Genomic DNA, 27,424 nt, shown 5'->3' with positions numbered 1-27,424 from the left:
ATGCGCTGCATTTCTTCATACCTTCATTTATAACGTTTGTGTCTTCATTTAAATTAGTCATTTATCTAGAAAACACCCGGGTACGCTGACATTTTCCCAAGCCCTCAGGCAGACACCTGCGTGAGCTGTTTGTGTCGGTAGCTGATGAACTCTCGGAGCCGTCGCTCACAGGTGAGACTCCTTCCCTTCTTTATGTGTCTATCTCAAGTGTCACCTTCCCCTAAAATGAAGCTGACAGTAAACACTGACTTGCTCTGCTGACACTTTCGTCCTAGACGTTCAAAAATAGCAGCTCCTTTGGGCCACACAACAGACATTTCCCAAGATGCACTGGCTTATTTTCTGTCCCATATTGTCTGGTGAGCACGCAGTTGAGATCTAAATCTACAGTGAATCCACTGATTATATAAGCGGTGTGTGGCAGCTCTTCCACACACAGCTAAAGCAGCGCTCACAGAAGAACATAGGAACGGTAATCTACCCATGCATCCTGTCACAGTTAACGGAACAATACCGACTCGGAGGATATTTGCGGTGCCGCGGAGGCAGATTCACAGCCGTGCCGTCTGACAGTGCAGGATGTTTGTGCAAGCCTCTACACCCTCTCTATAATCAGCACTGCGCCCTCAGAAGTTAAGGTACACTGATACTATGTGTAGCCTGCGGTTCTCCTCCTGCCAGAGGCATCCATGCCAACGACACCACTGTGGAAGTCGCTGCCAGCGAAGACAGAACTTCCACTATCATTATCCAACACCAGCTATTGTAAAATCTGGGCTGTTTATAGTAAAAACTGAGCAACAATGGAAAAATAGAGTCCTGACCAGTAATCAAGGTCAGCTAGGGTTAAGCTAAAGTCCAACTGGGCGTGCATGAAATGGTTGGTGAAGTTCAACCTAAAAAAGAGCAAAGTGTGTGTGAATATGAGGGTGTGCTACATATACAGTATAACAGTCATTCTACTAGTAAAGTGAGGACATTTTTGTGGATTAGGGCCGATTTAGCTGATCGCCATAAGGACTGTTTGAGGTTTAAAACACGGTTTTTGAGGTTGAGGTTAGAATTGGGTTTGGGTCAGGGGTTAGATGGGATGGCTAGTATTAGCATGTTGGTGCAATTGTGCAACCTGCAGCTGAGGAGAGCAGCTGATGTCACAGCCATACGTTGGCAACAGTGCGTGCGAGAGGAGCGAGCGGCAGGGTTGGGCATGCAAATGTCATCCCTGCTGGACCTGCTTGTTCGATGAAAGTAATAAATAAAAGATTGATCCAGCACCACAACTCCAAATCTGTCATGCAAATGTAAAATCGGTGCATGATAATGTACGTGCTGATCAGATCAATCCCTTATAGCAGGCAGGCTGATGAAGGGTGAGTCGAGTTCATTAAGTATTGCCCAGTCTTTAGTCCAGGAGGTTGATTTGTAGAACTTTAATCCTTCTCAACAATCAGTCTCTTCATGTCTAACCATAGAAAGTCTACAAGACCTGGCTAAGAATATAGCTCTATAGAATCACACATAAAGTTGTATAAAATATATCATGTAAAAAAGCAAACTTAATAAAGGCTTCCCTCAGATTTATAATACCATAGAGATAGTTAATTGGAATATGGCTGTTTCTAGACTTTACGTATCATTCAAAAAGGAATTTTTAAATGTTTGTTATATTTTCCATACGACTCTTGGTATCCTATTAACAGTCAACCCGTCGTCCATATTTGGCTCATAAACCCGAATTCACATTTGAAGAGGTTTTTACTCCTCCCCGATGTCTTGTTGAAAAGCAGAGTTAAAGAGATTTGCTTTTGGAAAAACAAAGTTCCACTGCTCAACGTCAGTTTCCATAACAGTACTGTAGTACACATCATGTCAGAACTGCTTACTCAGGGAAAATGTGCCGTGTGTGGAAGTTGCGTTGCATCAGCCAAAAGAGTGGGGAAAAATAGCTTTAGCATGCGAAGAGCGCTCCGCACGATGTGAGCCAGGGGCAGCTCTTCAGCAGCGAGGCCACAGACGCACATGTGGTTTTGATCGGCTCACGTGCGACGCCGAGGCCAGTTAAAGCACTGTACACAATAATCACTTTCAATACCAGGAACAAGGACCGCACGCCAGATCGAACTCAAATACCTCGATCCCGGTCCCTGTTCCCAGTCCTGTGGGAGCACTGTTCCAGAACATCCAGTTCTGTACTCATGTACTTAAACTGTAGTGATATTAGTGCCTGCTGCTGAGGAACAGTTGCATTAGTCTTCTGCAGTTTTCAAGTTGTTATTTTTAACACTCCCGCACCTCGGCAAGATCAGACATGTGGCATACACTCCTCACTTGATCAAACCACTGAAACCCCCCTTCTAAAAGCCTTCTTTCATGCTATGTGGATGTTTCAGCCTTGTGCTTGGTTTAATTCTGAGCAGTGTTGGCGTATCATCACATGCTAATGTAAATCTGTGTCAAGCTGTTTATTTTTCTTATTTAAATAAAGCAACAGCCCAACCTTGTTGCCTTTTTTTTCCACCTCCGGTATTTGCAGTTCCCCTGGTTCTCCACATACATTGCGGAGAACCAGGTTTTCAAAGCTTTATTTATTGAAAACAGATGTCACCTCTAGCCTAATAGCAGAGCGACTGAAACAGGAAAGAAGTGAAGCTGAAAAATGACCTGCACATCGCTTACAAAGCTGCAAACGTACCATAATTATGAGAGTCAGATTACAGCATATGGGACGAGGCTTAACTGATAAAAACATGTAGTGGTATTTAAAAATTTTAATCCTCGGCAGCAAGACCCCGAGCATATAAGAAACCGCCCATGCATTGCCATAATGATTTATTTAAATTTTAGTCAGACGTTCCAAATTTCCAAAAGACGCTATGCATTTTGAGTAACATAAAGCGCTGCTAAACTGGACTGATTTAAGCAGCATTATTGACTTAGATTATGTGCAGTTAAGCTGATCAGTGCCACATACAGTATATTTATCTATATTTAGGAGCGGGCTAAAGCAGTTAATGAAGTGCAATGGAGTAAAACAACTTTTACAGAGTAGAAGATTAGTAAAGCCCCCAGATTCATCAGGTCCTCACCCTTGTTCCTGTCATGTGTGTCTCTCTGACCTCTGATGTCATTATTCTCCACTTGCTGACCATGAGCCGATAGTTTAAATAGCACATATAATCTTGTAAAGTGTCAACTGGAGGAAAAAACCCTCACATTCCCCCACTCAACAGCTGGCTAATCCTCTCTAGTGATTTAGAAAACCCACCGTGGACGGATGGGCCGGGGATAGTCATATACGGTCCTGCCCGGTCGGGAGAAAACGGCGAAGCCGAGAGGTCATAACCCCAAGCTGGTGTCTGCACGGAAAAGTCTGGTGCAACGTCTGCACGCCGGTGCCTTTATCACTTTGTGTCTCCGTCTCGTGACCCCGACGGCCAATGGCCGCCCGCTCTAACATACAAAGAGCAGGTGACGACCAAGAATACTTTCACTCCATTCACACTCTGCATTCCAGTATGAGAGGAGGGCGATGATGCGGCGCATTTCTAGCAAGCTGTGGGGAGCTCATGCAGGAATGCACCTAACGTGCACAAAGAAGGGGTAACACATTACTAACAGTTTTCCAAGCTAAGTTCTTCCAGGTTCTAATAGCAAACCTCTAAGCAAATTAAAAAAGATTGAAAACTTTTTTGGCATATTTTAGGTTATAATGCTGAACAAGTTTAAGTTATTGTACTCAGAATGTATTAGTTGAGGTCCAAGACATTTATGATCCAGCTACAGAAGTTCCTATTTTTATATAGAGAGGGGAAAAAATGATATTGTCTCGCGTGATCCCTCGCTGTTATTTCTGTCCATTATCCCAAATGTCACTATGGATAATGCACAATGCACGCCATCATTCTCCTCCCAGATTAGGCCGAGGGGGATATTGTGTTAGGGATCCCTCTGCGCTATACCGAGGCCCAGGCGGGCTGAACCCGGCCACAGAGAGCAGCACTAAACCAACAGGACCGTGATGCCTCTCCAGAGGTCCACTGGGCCAGCCCGAGCGTGGAGACATCACGGTTCCAGCAGCCGATGCGTCCTGACAGTGTTGTGCCAGATCCGCTCTTCTGCACGAGGAGGATAGGAAACGCGGTGCTGCCCGTGCCGGGAACTGTTCTACAACCGACAGTTTGGCTGCACTCGGGTCTCAGAAGTCTCTGCTCCCTGCACTCAGCAGAGTTGCCTGTTGTTGGCCTTCCTTGACAAGGATTTTCCCACAAGTGGCATTATTTATTCATGAAACAAATATCTACAAGTCAGGGGAGGTGCTGTCTAACCCAACAGCGCCGTGGTGTCATTGATGACATCATTCGCAATTAGGAAGAGCTCAGCTGTCAATCAGAGGCTCATTCTTTGTGGAGTCAAATAAGTAATTTAAAAAAAAAAAAACAGCACAGGAGAAGTGGCTAAAACAGTCATTTGAGAATAAGGTCCAAAAGTGGAGGCGCTTGTTGGTTTGATTGGAGTCCATCAGCAGAGGGTTTATAGAGCTGCTTTATCTTCACCATCTTAGAGCTCGTCGTCTTTGTTTGCAGTTGATGGGTTTATACGTGAGGACAGATGAGAGAAAAAGAGAAAAAACTGATTGAACGCCAGCGAAAGACTGAGTTGGTGTCGTGGTCGCTCCAGGAGCAGCTGCTCTGTGTCGTATCTGATATCCCGGTTTCCTGAAGTTGCATCACTGACGTCACACAGTTTGTTTTCTGAAAATACTGAGGTATACAGAGGGTCTGTGCACATCTGGAGTCTTGAATTACATTTGGGTTGAAATGAGTGATACATAAAGATGCTTAAAAAGAGTATTTAAAATTCAGCAGCTTCCTGTACTGCTGTGGAACCCAGATTGTTTGAATTAACCTCCTCCGACAGGCTGTCCCACGACACAAGACATCATAACACAGCCATTCTGTATTTGGACACGTGTTTTTTCAGGGTCGTGGTATCGAAGTTCACAGTGTGGGAACCACTTGTGTTCCACACCCACTCTTGGACCTCTGTGAACTCTCAGTTTTACCTTGGCCGTGCAAAGCGGATGTCCTACAAACTGGGGAGGGGAAAATTATGAAAATAAACAGTGATGACACATTTGTGTGGGAGTCATTGGTCTTCGTTATTCCACCCGTATCTCCAGCAGCAACTTCTGGATGGTTTTCTCGACGTTTATTTGGCACAGGAAATGCTCGTTTACGCAGCAGCTCTTCTTTCCTTGAACATATAAATCAGGGCCTGATCTCGGCACTCAACACAAAGGGAACGTGTACAACAGGAAAATGGAGTTTAACAGCTGTTCTCACAGTGACATAAACATTCTTATCTGTAGTTTCAACAGTGCTCTGTTGTTAAAGTCGCATATTTCTATCATGAGGCAGTTTCGCAACACGTGAGGATCTCCTGCAGACCTTTGCACCAACAGCTGTAAAGGTCACTCTGTCTGATTATTACTAAAGAAATGCTTAAAGCTGGTTATAATGTATCTAACCACCAGGTTGAGTGAATGCAAATTAATTCAACTTTAATTTTCCCATTTAACTTAGAAAAGGAAAGGCTCAAAATCCACCAGGACCACAAAATCCCCTTAATCCAAACCAAAAGCACCTTATTGATTACTGTTAATTGCATTTAAAGAAGAATGTGAGGCTCTGCATCAGCTTGGAATACACGTAGTGCCATTGAGCAACAAGCAACAGCTCTTTATGTACATAGCAACCAGTAATTTATTACTTACTTTATTATACAAAAACCAATGCTAAATTATGCTAGCACCAGCTCTTGCATAAGTCTATATTTATCCTTATATACATATGATAATTTTAGGGGGGAAAGTAGATGTAATGAGAAATTAAGGAACATTTTAGTTCCTGAGGAAACAGAGCTCTTTGTTCACTTTGAGCCATTGGGAGTGCTTGAAATATAGTGCAAACAATCAAGCTTCAGCATATTTATGGTATTAAACTGTCACTCTGACAGTATATCTATGTCCGTGGAAGTAATTCCCTTCAACAGATGGGTGCCACAAAAGATGGTGCGTTATTTAGCAGTTACCACTTGGATCAAGAAGCAAATAAACCTGAGCTGAATACTGCGAGTAATTAAGACTGCTGCTCACGTGTCGTTAACGCAAAGCTTGAAAAAAGCTATTTTCAGTGGTGATCTTCAATCACTAAAGCAACCCGTAAAGCAAGGCCCTCGACATTTATGAGCACGCAGCCATTCAGGAGAAGATTTTTACATTATTCAGGTGTAAGAGCTGATTTAAACTCTTAGCTTTTGTTAAGTGTTAATCTCGTTTTAGAACACTTCCATACAAAGATCTATTTAACTGTCTTTATTTGAAAGGCGTGTGCCAGATGCCTTTTTCTTTTGGAGGGGGGCCCTCATATTGAAATGGCAGCAGCTGGGAAGTGCTTTGGTGAGGCGAGGGAGTGGGCAGAGCTTTTTTAAAGATGCAGCGGGAGGTGGGGGAGCATCTCTCCCTATTTTTTTTTTCTCGCCTTTATAATCTGGCAAACGTCAATAACGGAGAAACCCTGAGGCGTGCGGTCATTGACTTATGAAGGCAGTGCCGAGTCTGCAGGCCCGGCTTTCTAGACCTCATTTTCTGGGCGTGAGTCGGCCGAGGGTAAGAGCAGATATGGGGGGGGGGCTGTGGGTAGGAACCAGGGGGGTCGGCATGTGGCTGGAGATGACAGCAGGTCGGCCGCTCGCAGGCCGCGATGCTGCAGCCGGGCCCGTCACAGGGGAGCAGGAGTGTCACTCTGCCAGGGTGACATTATTTCCTTTGTTGGTCTCCATGTGGTGAATGGATTTTTCACACATTCACTGCCAGGTTTTTTCCCTTTTTTGATAGTTTGCTCCTACATATGCCGACCCTGGCGTGTCGAATTCACTGCGGAGAGGATCCCGCCTTGTTGAGGTTTGCAGATTGAGCTCCTCCTAAAAACATCTGCTTGCTGTGGAGATCATTGGGGGGCTTCTGTAGTTTCATTAGACAAGAGTGATTGATTGAAAGGTTTTTAAGGCTCAAATGATTCTATCAGTCGGTCTTTTGCAGGGCTGCTCTACCACCTTCCAAAACAATTTACTTTATGGATTTTTCTCTGTCCTCCTGACCTCTATCCCCACCTCTCCAACCACTTGGGATAAAATGACATGAAAAAAACGCACCCACTGTTTTCTCAGTTGTGTACATCTTGTGGGATCAAACGTTTTTATCTCATTTTATTTCTTTTTTCGTTTACTGTAAAGGGACCATTTTTATACACACCCCGCATTTGCCACAAAAGAGGGAAAACACACAGCGAGTTCCCAGGGAATTGTCAAACAAGCTCTAAAAGTACGCTGGAATTTCCACCGAGGATGAAGCTACAACTGTCCGTTCCAGTTGCACACTCAGAAGGGAGGCTGCTTTGTCATACCGTGTAGATCTGTGCTGCTCCGAGCTCTCACGCTGACTGAGCCTCTCCCAGGAGGTCTAAAGGCAGCCCCACAGGGTCAGGGGATGGGACGCTCGCTACGCTGCAACTGTCACTCTGGATCGTCCTCACTGAGGGGGCTCGGGGTAATTAGAGGAGGGAGAAAACTCGGCCCCAACTCCACGTGCACTTTAGAAATCAGAGTAAAAGTGCCTTCAAAATAAAGTGTAGCACACATCTCTGTGCAAGGGAGTGAGGAATAATTGTCATGATTCACATATGACAAAAGGCACGTGGTGGGTTCTCCACTGTTATTCTGAGGCATCTGGGTCCAATTCAAAGGGTCAGTTATGTTTCAAATATATATTACGTGCCATAGTCTTACTTTCATGTCTTTTCTGCTCTTGCTTGATCCCCAACTGTGCAGTCACCGTGAGTGTCCTTGAATAGCAGAAATTGTTTTTAATTGAGGGGCCAAAGCTGGAAAATGTGAAGGATCAAAAACCCAGACCGAGCTGTTTCTGACTTATATGTTTGGGTAAAGTTGGAACTGGATTTTATGGATGAAGACCAGTTGCTTTATATGAGGGTGCGATTTAAAGCAGTTTTGCAGACCTCCATCCATCCAGTACATCATTGGGGTGACCAAATATTGTTTTCGTGCGTGCACGTGTAAACACACAGAGACAAAGAAAAGTCCGGCGCGGCGTTTTTAATGACAGAAGTAGTGTTCGGTTTCCACCGTGTGGTCAATTTGAGAATTACCCGAAGTATCTGATTTTCTAGAGATGACGACATCCAGAGAAGTGCATTTTTTACAGAAATGTGATTTCCCCACTTCAGCCGAATGTGGAGTGCTGGAATGCGTGACTGGTGAAGTCGTGAGCTAAATTACAGGACAATGTTGCGAATCACCGTTAAGGTTAAATATCCTCTAAAGGCAGAATGATTTGAGTTTCAGGAAAGACTCACTCACTCACTCATACAGCAGCCGCTACTGGAAACAGGTTACAGGTTGGAAACGACGTTTCTGTCGTTTTTAATATTTTCAAGAGTAACAAATGAAACAAAAAAGCTTTAGTGAAAATATGTTTTTCTTTAAAAAAAAAAAAAAAAAAAAGTATCTTGAAACTATCAGTCCAGTTATCTGAAGAGATTTTTATTTTTATTTAATCTGGATTAGAAAAACCTCTGATCTCAGGTGCCGTTTCGGAAGGATGGCCAGAAGGTGGCGGTAGTGTCACACTAATGCACTTGCTGTCTTTTTAGGTAAAAACGAAGAAGTAAATCCGCGCTGGCGTTAGCTTTGATTCAACATTGCGCATGGAGCGATTGGCATCTTTTGGAAGTAAGTTAGTATTTAACATATCGGATATATAAACGCTCTTATGTACACTAAAACCTCTTGATATCTACTTGAACTATTGCAGTTTAGCCGCTTTAGCACTGCTCTTGCTAGCATTGTTTTGCTAACGTTAGCATGCACACTAACTACAGTTCGATGGATTTAAGTTACATTTATTGCTGCCGTCAGCTGTTATATTTGTGTTTTCATGGCGGCGTTATTATGTTCTGTGGGTTTTTCATATATTCCTGCTGTAGCATCCACATTTACTCATGTCTGAGCATAGCTAACCGTGAGCTCATCACCTGTAGTGGTTTGTTTACCATATACCGGCTCGATTATTGACTAATTTTGAGAAGACATGGTGATGTACCAGGACCTTTAAAATATTCCCATGTGATATGGTATTGTCGGGTGTTCATGAGTAAATATTGCAAATCTTTCAAAATTTCAGATGATCCGTTTGATAAACCACCATGCAGAGGTTGTTCATCCTATTTAACCGAGCCCTACATCAAGTGTGCTGATTGTGGACCCTCGCATTTTCTACTGTGTCTCCAGGTTAACATGTCACACACCTGTCACACACATGCACAAGTGTTCTCAAAGTCACTGTTTGTTTCTAAACCTCACAATCTTACTGATGGAAATGTTTGCTTCCAGTGTTTCACCAGGGGATTTGAATACAAGAAGCATAAAAGTGATCACAGATATGAAATAATGGTAAGTGATTCAAGTGTGCTGTTTTATCTAATTGTGTACAAAGTTATACCTTGATTTTTGCATGAAATCAGACCTCTGACTTCCCCGTACTGGAGCCTGGATGGACGGCACAGGAGGAAATGGCTATATTGGAGGCCGTCATGGACTGCGGCTTTGGAAACTGGTGAGTGACCTCATATATGGATTTCTCAGTCTCTTCTCCCTGCTGAGCAAATCGTTATGACTGCGGATTTTGATCTTTTTTGCAAATTTGTGATATGCTGGTGAAAAAAGTCTAATTTTATTTTATTAAGCTGGTTAATTTGATGTGTTTTCCTCCACTGCAGGCAGGATGTTGCATATCAGATGCGCACTAAAACCAAAGAAGAATGCGAGAGTCACTATATGAAGAACTTTATCAATAATCCACTTTTCTCCTCAACTCTGCTCAGCCTGCGGAAAACAAAAGACTCTCACTTTGCCGAAGGAGCGGTCCCTTTCAGACGTCAGTGTCCGCTCCATCTGCATTCTTTATTGTTGTTTCTTTGTTGACATGAAAAACCCTTTACATTTATCCCGCTCCTATAGGTGAGGAGCAAAATTTATATTTGTTTGTTTGTTTTCCACTCCTATTCATCAGTATTGAAGTCAGGTATCGCACTTTTTATTAAAAATCTGCAGAAGTTCTGCAAAAAACAGGAGAATGAAGCAGTTTAACAGTGAAGAAAATGTCTGAACTCCCAACAGGCCTCAGGTTGCCATGTGATTTAGTAATGTTTTGGCAAATTTCTCATATTTCCTATAATCGCAAATAACATTTATAAACAGCAACTAGCAAAGTGCCACAAATAACTGCTCAACAAACTCCATATTATGTAATATTCAATATGTCGCCACTCCAGCCTGTGACGACCCCCCTCGCCCCACGTTCGACTCCGTGATGTCTCGAGACATGGCCGGATACATGCCCGCCAGAGCGGACTTCATGGAGGTCAGGAGATGTGTCCGTCCTTGACTTTATTCTCTTTGTGCAAACACAGTCTGACAGCCTGTTTAATGGCTCACTGACTCATTTCCGTATTGTGAAATTACAAAGTGAGTAATCCTGAGCGAGAGCGCCCCGCTGATAACATCGCTGAACGTTCTTTGATTGTCTCATTAGGAGTTTGACAACTATGCAGAATGGGATTTGAAAGACATCGACTTTGTGGACGATGACTCGGATATCCTTCGCGGTGAGACTTTTTTAATATGCCTCGTTGTAAAACGAATCCCTAATTTAAATCATGCCAATATTTTGATGTCGTTTTCTCAGCACTCAAGCTTTCGGTCGTGGATATATATCACTCAAGGTTAAAGGAAAGACAACGGAGGAAAAGGTAGGTCATTACATAATTTACTAAAGAAGAAATTCTTTTTATATTCATTTTTTATGTAATTTTTTTTTTTTTTTTTTTTTTTTAGATTTCAGCATTGTGTAATGTCACCCTATTCTCACTAGATGGTGCTATAATCCACTATAATGTTTCACATAGTAGCAACATTGTTCACATATCTTACAAGAACACTCCATAAAACTGTCATCAGGGAAATGGATTATCATTGTAGAAACTATAAGAATCAGGCATATCATAAATTTAAACCACACTAGTGGCTACGGAGCCGTTAGGCTTCATTTCAGATATTAGGACTGCCCACCTGCTGGTTTTTATATCAAAATAGGAATAAAACTAAGGCTTCCACTCATGTATGCTGTTAGTCTTTCATGCTGCTATCTGGCATAACTATTAATACAGCTACATCTTGACATCTGTCATTTTAATCAAGTTAAATAAAATCTATATGCATGTTTTGCACTATAAAAACATATATGGCATATTTTTACTGGAATATTATCTCTCACTGAGACACCTCTCCCATTAGGAAATCTTCTTCGACTTGATTGCAAACTCTGCGATCTGTAATATCTTAATAAATCTCAATTTTCTCCAGGGTTATTCGAGACCACGGGCTGATCAACCTACGGAAATTCCAGAGTAAGTCTTCATAAGAAACTCACACGGGTTCAAATGCATTCATATCAAGTGTAGGAGGCATCTGATACCCACAGCCCAGATTCCTGTTCAGGGCTTCTATGGCCGTGTGAATTCAGCCCTGCTAATAACCACCGTTAGCCCCTCAGGAGGCTGCTACGTGGCTAAATGACCTGCATTCGTCATCAAGGCTACTCTCCAGAAGCTGCGTGCCGCCGCTTAATTGCTTTACTGTGAATAGATCTGTGTGACGGGTTCTGCCCCCATGATGACGGAAAAGCAGACTTCATTTATCGATCCACCTGTCACAGATTGTGTTTCTGCCAGCTCAATAATGTAATTCTTTTCATCTCTGGGGCCTTCAAATTAGAGGTCACACAGACGGCGAGCGGCAGATTAAATTCTGTGCCACCGCCTGGTTGTAACATTTCCACTTGTTGCCTGGCGCAGGCTGTCGGCGTTCTGCCGTCCTTATTTACGTATGCTTCAGCCTCCATTTAGCCTTGCGCTCTTTCCTCCCTCCTCTCCCTTATCTCTCCGGTCTCTCAAGACAAAAGGGAACTCAGAGTAGCTGTAGAGCTGCAGACTGGTTGTCATGGAGACTGTCAAAGATTGTGTGACTCTACTGCGTGTGTGTGGCACATAATGGAAGCCTCTGAGGCTCTGGGTATCACGTTGAAGCTGCTCGAGGCAGATTGACCGACGTTTCTGTCATTTTGAAGCATTCTGCCATTTCTGTGAGGCCGGTTCTAATAAACGATTCCTTTTTTTCTTTACTGCACAACCAGAGACGACTCGAGTGTTGGCATTTTTTCTAGGAGACACCGACAGCACCCTTTTGTAGTTCTATATTATTCTGTTTAGCCTGCGTTGGCAGCGGCTAATTAGGGAAGCTAACAAAGAAAGTGGCTCAACACACACACACCACTCCTTTCACAGCCTCATAACAGCTTCCTCCTCGGCTTTGACACTTGTCTGATATGCAGGAGCATGAATGAGACAAACATAACAACCTTCTCAGGGTGCAGATGCTTGTCGAGTGAGTTAAGTGGTAGCGAAAACACATCTGTTTACCGATACACTGCAGGAAAAACATCAGACATTCCGCTGCTCCTTTAGAAAAGGTTGGATACTTCTGCTGTTCTCTGCAGAAGTTTTGGTTCCTGACAGGGTCATTTCAGGAGGCTTTGTGCTTTCATGCAGCCAAATGTGTTTTATATGAACTTAAAAATTGCAAAACAAAGTAATTCATAGCAAAACATGTGGCGCGTGAGGTAATCAGGTCTGCGCTTTTGGGGAAAAAAAGACAGGTTCCAAAGTCCCAACGCAGCAACCTCAAATGCCATAAAACCGCAGCTGCATAATATCCCAATGATGATACGCTTGTGGTAATTGGAAGCATTAGTTGTGGTTATTTACATGCACATAAGCTGTTGATTTAAGGCTACTTGCTAATGGCAGCTCTACGGTGGCAATTTAGACGCTGCAGCCCAGAGACAATCGAAAGAAGCCTCATCAAATGTCCTCAAGGTGACAGTCTGGTGGATTTCTATTTCACATTTTCTCCTGTTATGATTGTTTTTGTTTGTCCCGTTTTCTGCTTCCAGTGCTGGAGCGATGCTACCCGAAGGAAGTGCAGGAGCTTTACGAGGCCATGAGGCGCTTCGCCAGAGTGGCGGGACCGATGGAACACGACAAATTCATCGAGAGTCACGCGTGTTAGTGTATGGTCAGCGTGACCAGAATTTACTCCACTGGCACCCTGCTGGGTCCGCTGGAGACATCTGAAAATTGCTCCTTTGCTGCTGTAGCTGCTTATTTTTATTTAGCTAATGCTAGTAGTCTATAAATGTTAGCCAAGCTTTCCTTTTTAAGGTGCATAACCGCATTACCTCCTACATCAGTACATAAAACATCTGTACATATGAGTCTGTGTTGTAGTCCTGGCTTTGTCTCTGCCCTGCAGTGGAGTTTGAGCTGAGGAGAGAGATCCGCAGGCTGCAGGAGTACAGAAAAGCAGGGATCAAGTCCTTCTGCAGTGAGTCCACTCTGACCTTTTTATACACATTATTATTATTATGCATTAGCATGGAAATTACGCCTCTCTTCCTAGCTTAGCTGCGATCGTTTGACTTCAAGTTGTTTAAATTATATTCAGCAGCCAAATGTCTGCTGTCCACAGTGTTCGGCAAGCTTGACGCATGGCTCACAAAAGACATTTAACTTTACATTAAGACGCCACGGGCCTCCATTAATAAGCTGTCCATCATCACGTTCAGTGCCTGGGGTTGCATTTCAGCCTCGCCCATCACGTCCCGCTTTGCCTTCGCTCTCAGGTGCCAGAGTGTACGAGCGCGTCAAGCGAATGCGGGAGGACGAGCGGAGGAAACGAACCATGCTGTGCGACGTGCTGCATTACATCAACGACGGCCGAGCGTGCCAGCAGTGGCTCAGCAAGCAGGCTGCGATGTGAGTGTGTCACAGCGCCGCTGTCGAAGTGCCGCTCCCCGCTGACCTGCATCATCGCAGGCAGGCCGGGACGCAAGAAGAGGCTTCATCTCACTTTGGCCTTAATTGGAAAATTTCAGTCATTTTAAATGGTATTTTTCCAGCGGAGGGTTATTATTTGGGCGGAATCCAAGTTTGTCTCGTTGCAGTACTGATGGTGACCTGCGGGTGACCGGGGCTCAGACGTGCACGTTTGTAACTGAGAGCGCAGCCGTGCTCATCTTATTTTGTGTTTACAGAGATGCAGGCATCACTCCAGCTGTCACAACAATCACGCCATCAGGTACGAATGCCCCTTCCCCACCCGCTGCTGCACAAATGCACATACTTTTACGTAATTACACTCAAAAATCCCCCCCCCCCCTCCTTTATTAAGCTGTTTAAAAAATAGCTGGCTTTTCTCAGCCTCTATAGCAAACACATGGGCAAACACACTCCCACATGGCTGTATTTACACAGCGCTTACACCACCTTGACTGTTGTTTAAATTTCTCCTCGGCAGCAACAGGAAGGCGCAGCGCCCCCCCTCTGAACCTGACCGGTCTGCCAGGGACGGAGAAACTCAACGAGCGAGAGAAAGAGGTGTGGTGTTTTTGTCTTTTTAAGTCATGTTTTCAGGTCCCCAGTAGCAGTAGGTCCTTCCAGTTCGAACAGTGTGCACAGTGCTAGCTGCTAAACGCTAAGGGTTTCTGACCAAGCCCTGTTGGTTTCGTCGCAGCTCTGCCAGGTGGTGCGGCTGGTTCCAGGGGCCTACCTGGAGTACAAACAGGCCTTACTGAACGAGTGCAGGCGGCAGGGCGGGCTGCGGCTGGCCCAGGCCAGGGCGCTCATCAAGATCGACGTCAACAAGACCCGGAAAATCTACGACTTCCTCATCAAAGAGGGCCACATCACCAAGGCTTAGGAGCATCTCGTTTAACAGTGGATTACTGATGGTGTTTAGTGTCTCTTTTTGTCCTTGTCACATTGTTTACTGTTATTATTTTGACCATACATGCATTTGTTAAATCATTGTGCATTTCTGTCATAAATACAGGATGTTTAAATAAACCTGCATATTACCAGCGGTTTTTATTCAGTATTGTAAAGGTCTTGGAGTGTTATTCCTCAGCCTGCTCATTTTTTTAAGGTTATTTAGGCTCCTTCAATCGTTGCCGTCACACGTGACTGACCTGACATCCGTGACCTTAATGATAATAAACCTGTTATCTGATCAATAAAACAAAAAACAAGAAACAAGCTTGGGGGGGGGGGGTGTCTGTACAACCAGGGCGTTTGACCTCTGACGGGCTCCTCTGATCAGAGAGCAGCCGTCCGGAATCGAGGGCAGACCCCCCCCCCACACACCAACCCACTGAAAGGATTTAACAGGATGTGAAGGGGAAGATGTTCAGATAAGCTTTTTCCCCCTTTTCTAACACCTTCACGTGTGATCTAATCAAAGCTCCGCAGAGAAGCAGGAGCAGCAGAGTAAATTGCTCCTTTCACTTCTGCTCACTTCACTGGAGGCACTTTTCCTCCAGTCACACTTGAGATTGTTGATTCCAGTCACCCTCCACAAACTGGGCTCTCCGTCCATCTCTACCTCCTTTTTTTCTATTTCCAGCCTCTGGCTGCTGGAGGCGCCAGCTGATTTACAGGCAGATGAGCAAATCTGAGCTGAAATATCCTGGTGAGGTAATGGAATCAGGAACTCCACGTTGGCCGATGATGAATGACACAATTACACGACTGCTCCGATTGTCTTCGTGTCCTGATATAAACAGGGGAGATCACCAACAGATTACCTCCAGTCTGGAGGCTACAGCAGCTACAGAATAAGGCAATGTGGGTTGTTTTCTCTATATTTCCATGTTTACCATAATTAATGTGCTTCAAGGAGACCAGACTGCTCAATCTGACTTTTCCAGAAGATGATTTCTGTTGTTATTTTTATTATTTGTTGAAGTCAAAGTGGTTTCAGGTCTGTTTTTTTTGTACCATTCAAAGGTACCACTTTTGAGGTCAGATACGACCCATTTTGCAGTCGCTGGAGCACATAAAGCCCCCCCGTCCCGTCTCCTTAATCATCATTTAACCCTGATGAGTAACATGAGATTTCTGTTTTTAGATTTCCCACCAGCTCAAAGGTGATTTTCCCCATCTAGTTCTGCTCCAGGCCAGGTTGGAGTGGAGCTGAGCTTTAGCCTCAGCCGGCCGCCACGTCACAGTTTGCTGTAAATCTGAGGCCCGTTAACTGATGTCTCTCCGTCGCCATGGAGTCCACTCAGAGCTGGCATGGCGGCGGGGGCAGCAGATGGAGCAGATGCACGGTGGCGAGGAATGTCTCAGCTCGCCCACGTGCTGCTCCCTGTCAGTCCAAAGCTCTCCGTAGGAGGAGAAGGTGAGTTCAGGAAGATCGGTGCCTTCCTCGAGGTTGATGGCAACAAGGTGACAGAGTGGTGATGTTAATCAGAATCATTTGTTTCCAAGCAGCGCGTCAAGAGTTCTTACCCATAATCCTGTGCAGTGGAACCTGTGTTATCGAGCTCAGATACCTGAGATCACCCGCTGCAGAATGTGATCGTTTGCCCTCATTTATATCTGTTTGGATCATTTGTCTGATTAAGAAAAGACTTTCTTGTTACCTCTGAGCTGATATGAGAAATAACACAAACACGCCTTTTCCAGTGTGTAAAAAAATCTATACGTCGGTTTTAGTTCTTCTTTGCTGGTGATTGATTTTTAACTTTGCAGTTATTAAGGGAAAGGGAAGAGATGTGTTTAACACACACACACACAGAGAGAGAGCTTTGGCCATTATTGCTGGGTAGTGATTAACATGGAGGTGAACCTAACAACACAAAAGGTTACCGTGGAAACCAGGAGTGGCAATAGAGAGAAAGAGACAGGAGACGCACGCACGCACGCACGCACGGAGGACACACAAGTCGTGACTAACCGGAGCCCCTACCCACCAATCCTGAAAAGGCGATCCAATCAGCAACACTCAGGGGGGGGCGCAGTCACGGATGTGCGTCTGAGGCGCCGTGTTGCTGCTGCACAGCTGCAGGGGTGTTTGATGTCGGAGCAGCAGCGATCAGGGCGAGGAGCGGGCTCCTGGCCGCAGCGCCACGCACGCACGCACGCGCGCGCGCACGCCGCTCTCACATGTCACTGCAGCACCCAGTTAGATCCCAGGTCCATTTACCACCGTCACAGCTGGCGCGACGGGGGCACCTTTGGGATCAGCGGCAACTTTATTTAGACGCCCCCGCCCCTCCCTCCCTCCCCTCCTCCCCTCCCTCCCCCCGCACAGCAGCATCCTCGCCACCGCTGACCACAAAACGCTTCTCCATTCTCATCTTACCGACGCGCCGTTCTCACGCCTCAGCGGAGACGTAAATAAACGTCTCTGGTGCTACTGGCTACGGTGCCCCGGTGTAGGTCCAGGCCTGCGCGTTGCAGGCAGTCGGCTTTAATCAGTGTTCCTCGCAGCCTCTTTCGAGCGGACAGATCCTTCAGAAGGTTGCTGCAGGTGCTTGATATTACGGCGGCCGCGTCACTGTAGATTTGCAGGCTCCGTGGCAGACGGTGGAGCCATATTAAACAGGAGCGTCTTCCCAGAATGCCTCTGACTCATCTGACATTTCTGCCTGAACCCCAACTCATTGGCTCTCCAGCCCGCGGCTCTGTCTTTCTCCCGCTCAGCGCCTCTCTATCCATCCCTCTCTCTGGCTTTTTGGTGTTTAATTCAAGGCGGCCCCCACTTTTCAAACATCTATTATCCCATATTCCCTCCCGCTCCTGGCATTCACGGACATTTTGTGCCATCGGTGCCTCTCTTTAAACATTCATCTGGCGAGCTTCAATCAATATGAGCTCTGATCCACAGTCAACCTGTGCATGAGTGCACGGAGTGGACAAAAACACCGTGGATGACAGTTTTTGTGCAGGTCCTGCAGGAGCGGTCACCAGTGTGACTGTCACAGTGTGTCTCTGGCTGTGAAAGTCTGGTCCTACTGCTGTTTGTTTCCACTTGATTACATTTGGAACATAATTAGGGGTGACCTTGAATGGCATGATAACTCCCTCAGGAGCCTTCCGATGGAGGACTGACTTCGGAAGGCATGGCTAATTGAGATTTTGCATGCAGGTATGTGGAATAACGGCGGCCGAGTTCTTAAAAAGCTGAAAGTTGGGAGATGTCTGCAGCTCTCAGGGGTCATCCATCTGTCTCCTCATGACAGGCTGGGCCTAATATGTGGCAGACCAAGGGCACTGTTTAAATGCATTAGTGCGTTTGCCAAACACACGATGTTAAAATTAGATTTCATGGCTGGAGCGCGCCTCTGCGGAGAGCACTCGCACATTGTTTATTGCCCGTGCAGGCGAGTTTACGGGTTTAGAAGTTCAGGACCTGAAACACAACCGCCGTCTCCGCAGGCATTCAAATAAACACTTGGTCGCTAACGCTGGAGCTGCCATATCGGGTGTGTCGTAGCCTCTGTTGGAGAAAACAAAACATTAGTGTCAATTGCCATTTGTGGCCTGAAGCTAGGCGGTAAGCCGGGATGATCCCAAGTTTCCACACACCTTAGACTTCCTTCTCAGCACAATTCTGCCAGTACCACACTCACTAAAGCCGGTTTATGAATGAAAGGATGGATGTTTTGGAACACCGAGGATGATGATATCAGGGATCCGCTGACATGACGACATTCGTGGCAGCATCATTTTCATACTTCTTTGAGTCTCGCATTTCGTGGCAGGTTTTTTAGTCAAACCTTCAACCTGGGACAAACACTCCTGACCTCCTGACCTCTTCTAAAATATAATCTAGTTTATTTTCTGCTAAACAAGACCAAAAGTCTGTTTGTCTAGAGCTGAATTTTTTCCATCGCTGGGGTTTGGGGAGGTGTTTGACTCCCCCTTTGCTTCTGGATTAGGACTCTTTCATTATGCTGATTCAGTATTTGTCTGTGAAAGCTTGCCCAGGTGAAAAGGGTCTTAGTTATTGCTCAGACACGTTAGAGTGCACAGGCTTTACTTGTGATGACTTTAAATGGACATTGCTTCAGATTATTCTAACCTTTGCTTTGCCTCATCCAATAGAGAAGTCCACACCGTCCTGCGTAAGTGAGCCGCTCCTCCTCCGGGCCCTCCTCCTCTTCTGTGCGCCACCAATCGCGCCTCATAGTATTAAAACCGAGCAGCACCGACTGCGCGCATCTCCCCGACACAGCCGAGGCAGAGACGCACCGATGGCTCGTGTTTCTGGTGCTTGTCGCGCTGTGTTTGTGCGCCGCGGTTTGTCTCCCACCAGCGGGCCTCTCGGCGTCCCTCCGGCCGTCTGAAGGTTGGTGTCCGGAAAGAAACAACGACAAATTGCTGCAGGCGACTTTAGCGCTCTGAAAACCACCGCTCTTTCAGCTCCTCCAGACTCACACTTGACTGGTAAGTTGGTTTCCATCCGTCGGGTTTACCTGTCTGATTTTAACTTGACGCGCATCGATATGTGGCGCGATAGGAGATCGATCAGAAAGATTTTTGCAATGAACAATTAAGTGATGATGCACGTATCAAAGTATCTGATGGCAGTGCCAATAAGACATTTCATGATTGTAATCCTTAGATTTTACACTTTATCTCCTGAACGCGTCGGTGCGCGGACGCGCATGAGGGATGGCGCATGGATGTGGTTCAGATTAAAGGATTTTCACATACTTTCACCGTGAAAAACAGAGGAGATATAATTATATTTGAAGAGGCTAAGATTTTGAAATAAAACACTACATGCACTATCCTATAGTCTATATTATAGAATTAAAGACTGTGGATAATATTCACAATTCCACCGATATGGCTAACAATAAAAAATATGTTGATTTTACAGGCATCAGTTCCTCCAAATTGAATTAAATATTTTATGGATAAAATAGTAAAAGAAGAATTCACACACAACATCTAAATAAGAGCCATTTACTCTTTCTAGTCGCTGGCTTATGCTTCTTACTCCCTTCATTTTTACAGTGAAACTTGTTGAACGTTGCTGTTGATCTTCAATTAGCTGGCTGCTAAATGCTGCTCACGACAGATCTGCCACATCCTTCCACAATGCCACAATGTCAGGGTTCACTTTGTTCTCACGGGCCAAACATTTTGGACCCCCTTACGCACAGAAAGGTAACGCAGAACGGGGATGCAACATGGATTGGGTGTGAGCGAGGCGCCATTGTGGGTGAACCAACCGGTCCATCTGTTTGAATGTGAGATTTAGTACGTACTTTGGCTTAAGGAGTACGTCGAAAAAGCTTTGGAAATTATTATGATGATAATTATTTAAAAAAAATGCTTTCTGAAATGCTAACATAGGTAAATTAAAGTCCTCGCGCTAAACAGCGCCACCTAGTGGTAAAATGGATTAAAACAGACGATCAAAGCTAAAGCACTGGCTGCACACTAATTAAAGCATCATATAAAGGGTTTACAAGCAGGAACATGTCAGGTATTTATATGGAGACTCAAGATGTGCATTTAAAGCAGTTGCATGTATTTAGTGACATTCAATTGGTTGGCGGGTGGAAAGGGCTTGTTCACAATCACTTGGTGTGATTGTGAATAATAGCAGCAAAGATGGTGATGATCATTGTGACACAGACTAAACCTACTGTTTTGTAGATTAATTTTCAGACGCATCCACTTGTTAGTAGGAGCATTTAAGAGTAATAAGCGTGACCGGTCAGATTTTCTGGCACCTTGTATTTTTTGTTCCATTTAAAGGTCATTTTGGTCCCAGTAATGGAATCCTCTGCACTAAACTGGCTGTTTTTTTTAAATCCGTCTGTAAAGCTGTCAGGGACACACCGTATCCACACCCGCCATCTATCACTACAAGACAGATTAGCTTGTCTCAGAGCCTCCGGGCCGTTTCGCATGTGTCCATGTGATGCGGTTTCTGCCCAGCGGCTGGAGTGGAATTCCTCCCGTGTGGCTGATATTTGAGGCGGTTTCTGCTATGTTTTGGTGACTCTAACAAGGCGAAATCACTGTCCTCATCTCCTCTGTCTCATTTTCCCCTGATTAACATCTGGAATGAAAGGAGCAGAGTCTCATGTGGAGGCCATTCAGACTGAACAAATCCATTGCCTGTGGGTCAGCGATCCGGTCTCCTTCCCGTCTTTCTGCAGCGTCACTCAGGAATCTGAAATCCCGGCTCAGTTGTCGCCAAGGTTTCACTGTCAAGTGTCATGACACTCCGGCTGCTGTTCTGTCGCTCTGCCGTTCCCGCAGGTGGGTCACGTTTCCAATTTGCATTAACAGAAGTGGAACCGGACCCCTGAGCGATGGCCCAGCGGAGGGCGTAACAGAGCCCCGTGTGAGGAGATTTGGCGAGATGAGGCCACCTGTTGATAAGCCCGCTGTGAATGATTAACAGGTGGGGGAGCCTGTGAGAAGATAAATAAAAGAAGAACGATTCCCTGTACAGCAACGGTGAGCGGCGCTCCGCCGACCCTCCGCGCTGACTATATTTTTAGCCCTTGGATTCAATTTGATTGACAAGAGGCTGCAGTATCCCGGCTCTCCGCGGCATTATGGCAGATTTTTATGTGGTGGCAGCTCCTGCATAATTCCACCTCCTCCACTCTGCAGCCTCGCTCCTGCTCTCCCTGTGGTATAAATAACCATGTGGATACAGTGGATCTCAGTAAAGCCAGAGCTGTGTTACTTCATCACAATCATCGTCATCTCTGGCTCTGCTCTTTATATCGTTGCTAATGCGATCTGTATTTTGGCGGCGCAACAGTTTCTACCAACAGCAGATGGTAGATATGGTATTAGAGCTTTGCGATATGTTCTGGAATTAACATTGTGATCTATTTTAGGTCATATCAAAGCAATATTCAGCAGGGGGTTTATTTTCTTTGTCCAAATACATTTGCACCGTGCATGTCCAGGCCTTTCAGGTCGTTTTATATCAGCTAGACTCAGAAATGTAATATATTTTTGCACGGCATGTTCATGAGCCTCTCATGTTTTAATCATGAGAGGCTCCTCATTAAGCCATTGTGTTCGCATCATTTTCAGAGAATATGCTGCTTCTCCGTTTCCCCTTTCCCTTGACAAACATCTATTTTTTTCCAGGTTTCCATATGAGAATCTTTGGCCAGCATCCACGCTGCATTTACGATGCTTCACCACATTAATAATAATTGCCTCATATGGGAAAATTGTGACTTTGCAGTGGGATGGCGACTGACATGATGCCAGCTGCTCTTGTTCTAGTGCTTTATTAGAACACTTTTTGCTGGTTTTCACATGCATGGAATCCATAATTGCATGTTGAACAAAGCAGGTTTTGGGCACCAGCAGCAGCCAGTGGAGGTGACCTGATCAGGGGAGCATCTTTAAAGACTTTAGCATCTCTCCCCTTTCTGATCCTCCACCCCTGCCCTTGCATAGCAAGAACTCATGTTCCACTTTCATTTGTTTGTTTAAAGTCTCTCCATGTTTCTCACAGACCTGCACATAGACATTAAGGCCCCGTACCTCTATAAGATAAGAGAGGACACTTTTAAGTATCGTTGCTTCCGCTGAAACTGTCCTTTTCAGTTTTTGCAAGACATTCCAGCCACCGTGGACTCGCCGCAGTGCCCAACGCTCTCTCCAGTGATTCAGGCATCTGTTGAGGGCAGAATAAAAAAGCATCACAGCAAAACTCTTCAATGTGACATTGAAATAAAACGCAGCGTGCGCTGCTTTGTTCTAATCTTCTTTCCCCGTTAACATAAACAGAGGATAACGCTACAAACGGATTCTTCCTTTACTCCCCCGGTGAAATCCGCTCAACAATAATGCATCGCTCACTCCCAGCAAGATGATGCCTCCTACAAACTGGATGTGGCATAGATCAGCCCAGTGTGTGTGGAAATAATTAAGTGATTATCAGTGATAGTATTTGCATGGATAGAGTGTGCAGCCCAGAGCGAGAGATGGGGTTCAGTGCACCTCTGATCAGTCTCCAAGCTCCCAATGAGGTTTGATGAGTCATTTTCCACTATGCCTTCCTGCTCTCCCATCTCCAATTCCAACCAGAGCGGAGGAATACACGATGATTGGCACCCAGGACCGAACCTGCCGACCTTTGTCGGAAGCAGTCTTCGGAGATTCAAAGGTGGGATCAATTGGAGCAGGAAGCAGAAGGAATTTACCAACATTACACGATAAAACAAAGGTTACAACCTTTATTTCGTGGAAGCAGAGGAATTGTGATGCTGGTCACTGTGCAGGGTTTTTGACTGCCGAACCAGCCGACCCGCCTGCCCTCCCGGCGGCGCAGAGGACACCCCTCCGGTGCCACCACGCACTAGCGCCTGGAGCTGCGAACTGCCTGCTGATAACTTGAGCATTAAAGCAGAAAGCTGTTTCCATCACCTGCGACGCGGCCAGAATGGTCACATTACGCCACCTATAATCTGTTTCTCCAAACCTGCCGCGTCATACTCGCATTAAAGCTCACAAACGGAATAAAATTCCAATCAGTGGACTTTAGAAAGCTGAATGTAGATTTATTTTAAATGTTAAAAGGACGTGGGCGCTTTAGCATGAGCGAGTGGGACATGATTACCTTCCACCCTGCTGCTTGGCGCAATCCAGAACGACATTAAAGCCGTAATGGCGAGCGAGGCGAGCGATATAATCTGTATGTGAGGGCTGTGGGTGGGTGAACACGAGCTGGGGTGTGTGTGTGTGTGTGTGTGTGTGTGTGTGTGTAATGCCTCCAGGGGCTTTGAGTTTACATGGCAGAAGGAGGCACATCTCGGTGTGCAACATAAAGGCCGTTCGACCTGAATGTGGAGAGACGGAGAGCGAAGGAGCAGCTTCGGGGATTAGCGGCAGCCTTTGAAGGAAACTGAAGGATGTGATCAGTTTGTCTGAGCATCTCATCGAATCAAGGCCCCAGATGTCGTTTTATTATCCGCCTGGTTTTGTTTTGGCATCATTTTCTCTCCGCCTTCCTGCATTAAAGAGAGAATTGTGAGGCATTTGTCCCGCTTCTCTACAGTGGAACATAAAAATGTCTGATTTTGGCCAAATCTGTTTGTGTTTGCAGGAGCTCTGTGGCCGCTCCACCATGGCTCTGAGCGCCTGAAGATTTACAGTTCCGCTCTTGTTTTTCCTTGCCAAACATCCGATTCCTCGATGGGTTCCCGCAGCCAGGGATATTTCTACCACCAGCCGCACCACCACCGCAGCTCCGTGGTTCCCGCCGCCGTGCCGAGGCTGCTGCACGAGAACGGGAGCCTGCTGGGGGGCATCGCCCAGATCACCCCCAACCTCTTCCTGAGCAGAGGCAATGTGGCGTCCAATCGTAGCCTGCTGTTGTCCAAAGGCATCACCTGCGTGGTCAACGCCACCATCGAGCTCCCCAACTTCAACTGGCCTCACATGGAGTATGTCAAGGTCCCGCTGGCCGACATGCCCCACTCGCCCATCTCCCTCTATTTCGACAGCGTGGCTGATAAGATCCACAGCGTAGGGCGCAAGCGAGGGGCTGTGCTGGTGCACTGCGCGGCGGGCGTGAGCCGCTCTGCTTCGCTCTGTCTGGCGTATCTCATGAAGTACCATCGCGTGTCCCTGGCCGAGGCCCACGCCTGGGTCAAAGGTCGGCGCCCGGTCATCAGGCCCAACGGCGGCTTCTGGCGCCAGCTCATCGACTACGAGAGGAAACTCTTCGGGAAAAACTCAGTTAAGATGGTACAGACACCCTACGGGGTCATACCGGACATTTACGAGAGGGACCGCAGGAGCCTGGCTCCCTACTGGGGCCTGTGACGGGTCCTCCTGGACCGCAGGGTCAGGACGGGCGGAAGTGCGCGTTGACGTGAAACCCAAATCGCGAATTCCGGTGGATTTGGACAGCCAGTCGCAACCAAATACTGACTTCGACGCTGCAGCTGCCGCCGCCCGAGGTGACGTCGTACCGAGGTGGTCGGCGCCGACTGTCTCCTGCGTCCCGCGCTCAGACTCGGCTCTGACAGCGACGCGACTGTTTTTTCTCCTGACGTGATGTCGTGGTTGGTTTTCGTGCCAGTTTCGCAGTAGTCTTGTGTGAAGGGCAGCATGCTTGAAATCTATGGTAGCATTTAAGATAAGTGTACAAAAAAAAAACATCTACAGATTCTTTTATTGGACCGTGTTCGTGTGATGGCGAGAAAAATGACACTGGCGCACACGATGCTCGTGTATCTGCCTGTTTAAGGTGAAAACTGGAGAAGATGTCGAGGTTTAAGGAAGGTTCCTGTGTAGCACAGGGTCGACTGTTCCATCCTGTAACCACACTATGTTGTAGTGCTTTTGATGCTATTGAAATAAATCTTCCGCCTTAAGAGAACTTTGTGATGCTTGGATTTTCTTTCAAGTCTGCACATATTTCACCTTTCTTAAAAAAAATCAGTGCAGGAGAGACATGTGTTTAAAACCTGCCTTTTGCTCTTTAGCCACACGTGTCCATGCTTCATAAGCACAGAAAAGCTCAACTCCAAATTGGCGCCTTAAATCACAATGGAGACGTTAATTTAATTTAAACTTCCAAAATCAAACCAGCTTCCATTTAAATGGGTTTTATAGTCAAATGAGGAACACTTGTCTACAACCATCTCCAAAACTTGAAGAATTGTGACTATTAAAAACCTCATTTTCTACATAAAACTGCTCAGCATGATTCTCAGTTGTTGCACCACTGATAATCTGAATTCAATCCAAACCTTTTTTGTCCTGCTGTGAGGAATCAGTGCAGCAGGACAGCGTTTGTCTTGTTCTAACACTTCTGAGGGAGCTTCAGAGTGGCTCCATTTCCATCATTCCCGAGCGACGAGGTCCATCTCACGGCAGGCTGACCGCAGCCAGGATGCACAAGCGATGAGCCAGAACGAAACACTCCCAACCTTCCTCCATCTTTGGCTTAATGCGCGGAGGTTTAGTGGAGCTCAAACTTCAGCGGCAGTGGCGGGATATCATCATCTGTCATTTAGGCAGCCAGCAGAACCTTTTGGCATCATCTGGAGCAGGCTGCAAGAGGGAAGAGATGAATTTATGGACCGCAGCGACTCAGCAGGATTCATCAGACACTGGTGAGCTGCCACAAACCAATGCCAAGTGTTGAAAAGACGAGTGAAATTAAGTAGAAGAAGAGGAGAACTTCAGTGGATCAGAGCTCTGGCTCTGTGGTGCTGTTTGCAAATATTACTGGTCGCTGAATCCTGCATGCTGCTTTATTTCAGCAGTGGTTTCTGCAGGTTTAGAGTTTCTAAATCAGGCAACAGTTCAGAATACCTGCTCGAAATGACTGTGTGGGGTTTTTGTTTTATTATTTAAATTCAGGTGCTACAACCTCCCCAATTGAGTGCCAGGCTGTGCCACAGGTGGTTTTTAGTGCTGCGTCTGTGTCTGCGGTGCTTCGGTGACTCACCGTCCGTCTGAACTGATCGATTTTGGACACAGGAGACGAAACGCTGAGTCATGAGGTTCACAAGGTTGGATTTTTAACAACTACAGTGGAAATGACTCAGTCAGTGGTAAGAAAATAAAACCATTATAAATTGTTAATGGACCGCAACGCACATTACTACAAGTTGCCAGCATTTACTTACAAATCTAATTAAAATATGTGTGTATGCTTTGATAATTTATGAGAACCGGAGGATCAGCACGTCCAAAAATCCAATCGTAACTCAAATCAGCTCAAGTAGACATTTGATTTATCAGTGTTTGGAGCATCATTTTGATATTCTGACAATAAATTCTTCATAAAACTGCAAATATTGGCCAAACAAGTGTTAGTTTAAAGGTATTTTGCCAACATTCACATGTTGGTTCATCTCTAAAGAAATGATCAGTTAACTGGAAGTATTTCATTTAAAATCACAGTTAGAAAATACTGACGTTAAGAATGAATATTTCTGCCGAGCTCTGCAGCGGGTTCGTCCCAAAACTGCACTTCAGCTTTGAAGACTTGTTTTTTATCGACTGCGTGAAGGCTGGCGGTGATCAGGCCGGGGCCGCCGCAGACCCATCGCAGTCTCGTCCTCTAATTGATTCCAGGGCCTAATTTTCTGTCATCCTGCTGCTGCCGCCGACTGTGAGAGCAGATGAATTCATTTTCTTCGGGAAATGAATGAAGCCAGCGTGAGGGATAAAATGGATGTTGGAGAACACACCTGAACACGAGTGTGGCTGACATTCACACATTTCCCTCCCCAAAACATTTTGCTTTGATTGCTTTGAACCGCTGGCGACGGCCGACAGGTTCGTCAGGGGAGAACTGATCCCATTTTTGCGGTGAAAGCGCCTCGATGAGGCCTTTGTGGCCGCAGAGAAAGAAGATTATTGAGTGA

The 27,424-nt window shown here is 45.8% G+C and overlaps 2 protein-coding genes across 2 annotated transcripts; both read left to right on the top strand.

Moving 5' to 3' along the window:
• Positions 1-8,761: 8,761 nt before the first annotated feature.
• On the top strand, positions 8,762-15,129 carry tada2a (transcriptional adaptor 2A). Its single transcript, XM_011608556.2, has 15 exons — positions 8,762-8,808; positions 9,260-9,366; positions 9,469-9,528; positions 9,600-9,691; positions 9,855-10,012; positions 10,410-10,498; positions 10,670-10,742; positions 10,823-10,886; positions 11,500-11,543; positions 13,148-13,258; positions 13,507-13,578; positions 13,877-14,009; positions 14,288-14,331; positions 14,551-14,630; positions 14,767-15,129. Exons 1-15 carry the CDS (start codon positions 8,784-8,786, stop codon positions 14,950-14,952), a joined length of 1,338 nt encoding a protein of 445 aa, XP_011606858.1. The 5' UTR covers positions 8,762-8,783; the 3' UTR covers positions 14,953-15,129.
• Positions 15,130-19,217: 4,088 nt separating this feature from the next.
• dusp14 (dual specificity phosphatase 14) lies at positions 19,218-25,422 on the top strand. The gene is made up of 2 exons (XM_011608555.2): positions 19,218-19,484; positions 24,142-25,422. Exon 2 carries the CDS (start codon positions 24,231-24,233, stop codon positions 24,861-24,863), a length of 633 nt encoding a protein of 210 aa, XP_011606857.1. The 5' UTR covers positions 19,218-19,484; positions 24,142-24,230; the 3' UTR covers positions 24,864-25,422.
• The last annotated feature ends 2,002 nt before the right edge of the window (positions 25,423-27,424 follow it).

Source organism: Takifugu rubripes, chromosome 11, assembly GCF_901000725.2.
Source record: "Takifugu rubripes chromosome 11, fTakRub1.2, whole genome shotgun sequence".
Lineage (NCBI taxonomy): Eukaryota > Metazoa > Chordata > Actinopteri > Tetraodontiformes > Tetraodontidae > Takifugu > Takifugu rubripes.
Note: the sequence above shows the minus strand (reverse complement) of the source record. Positions and strands in the feature narration are given on the sequence as shown.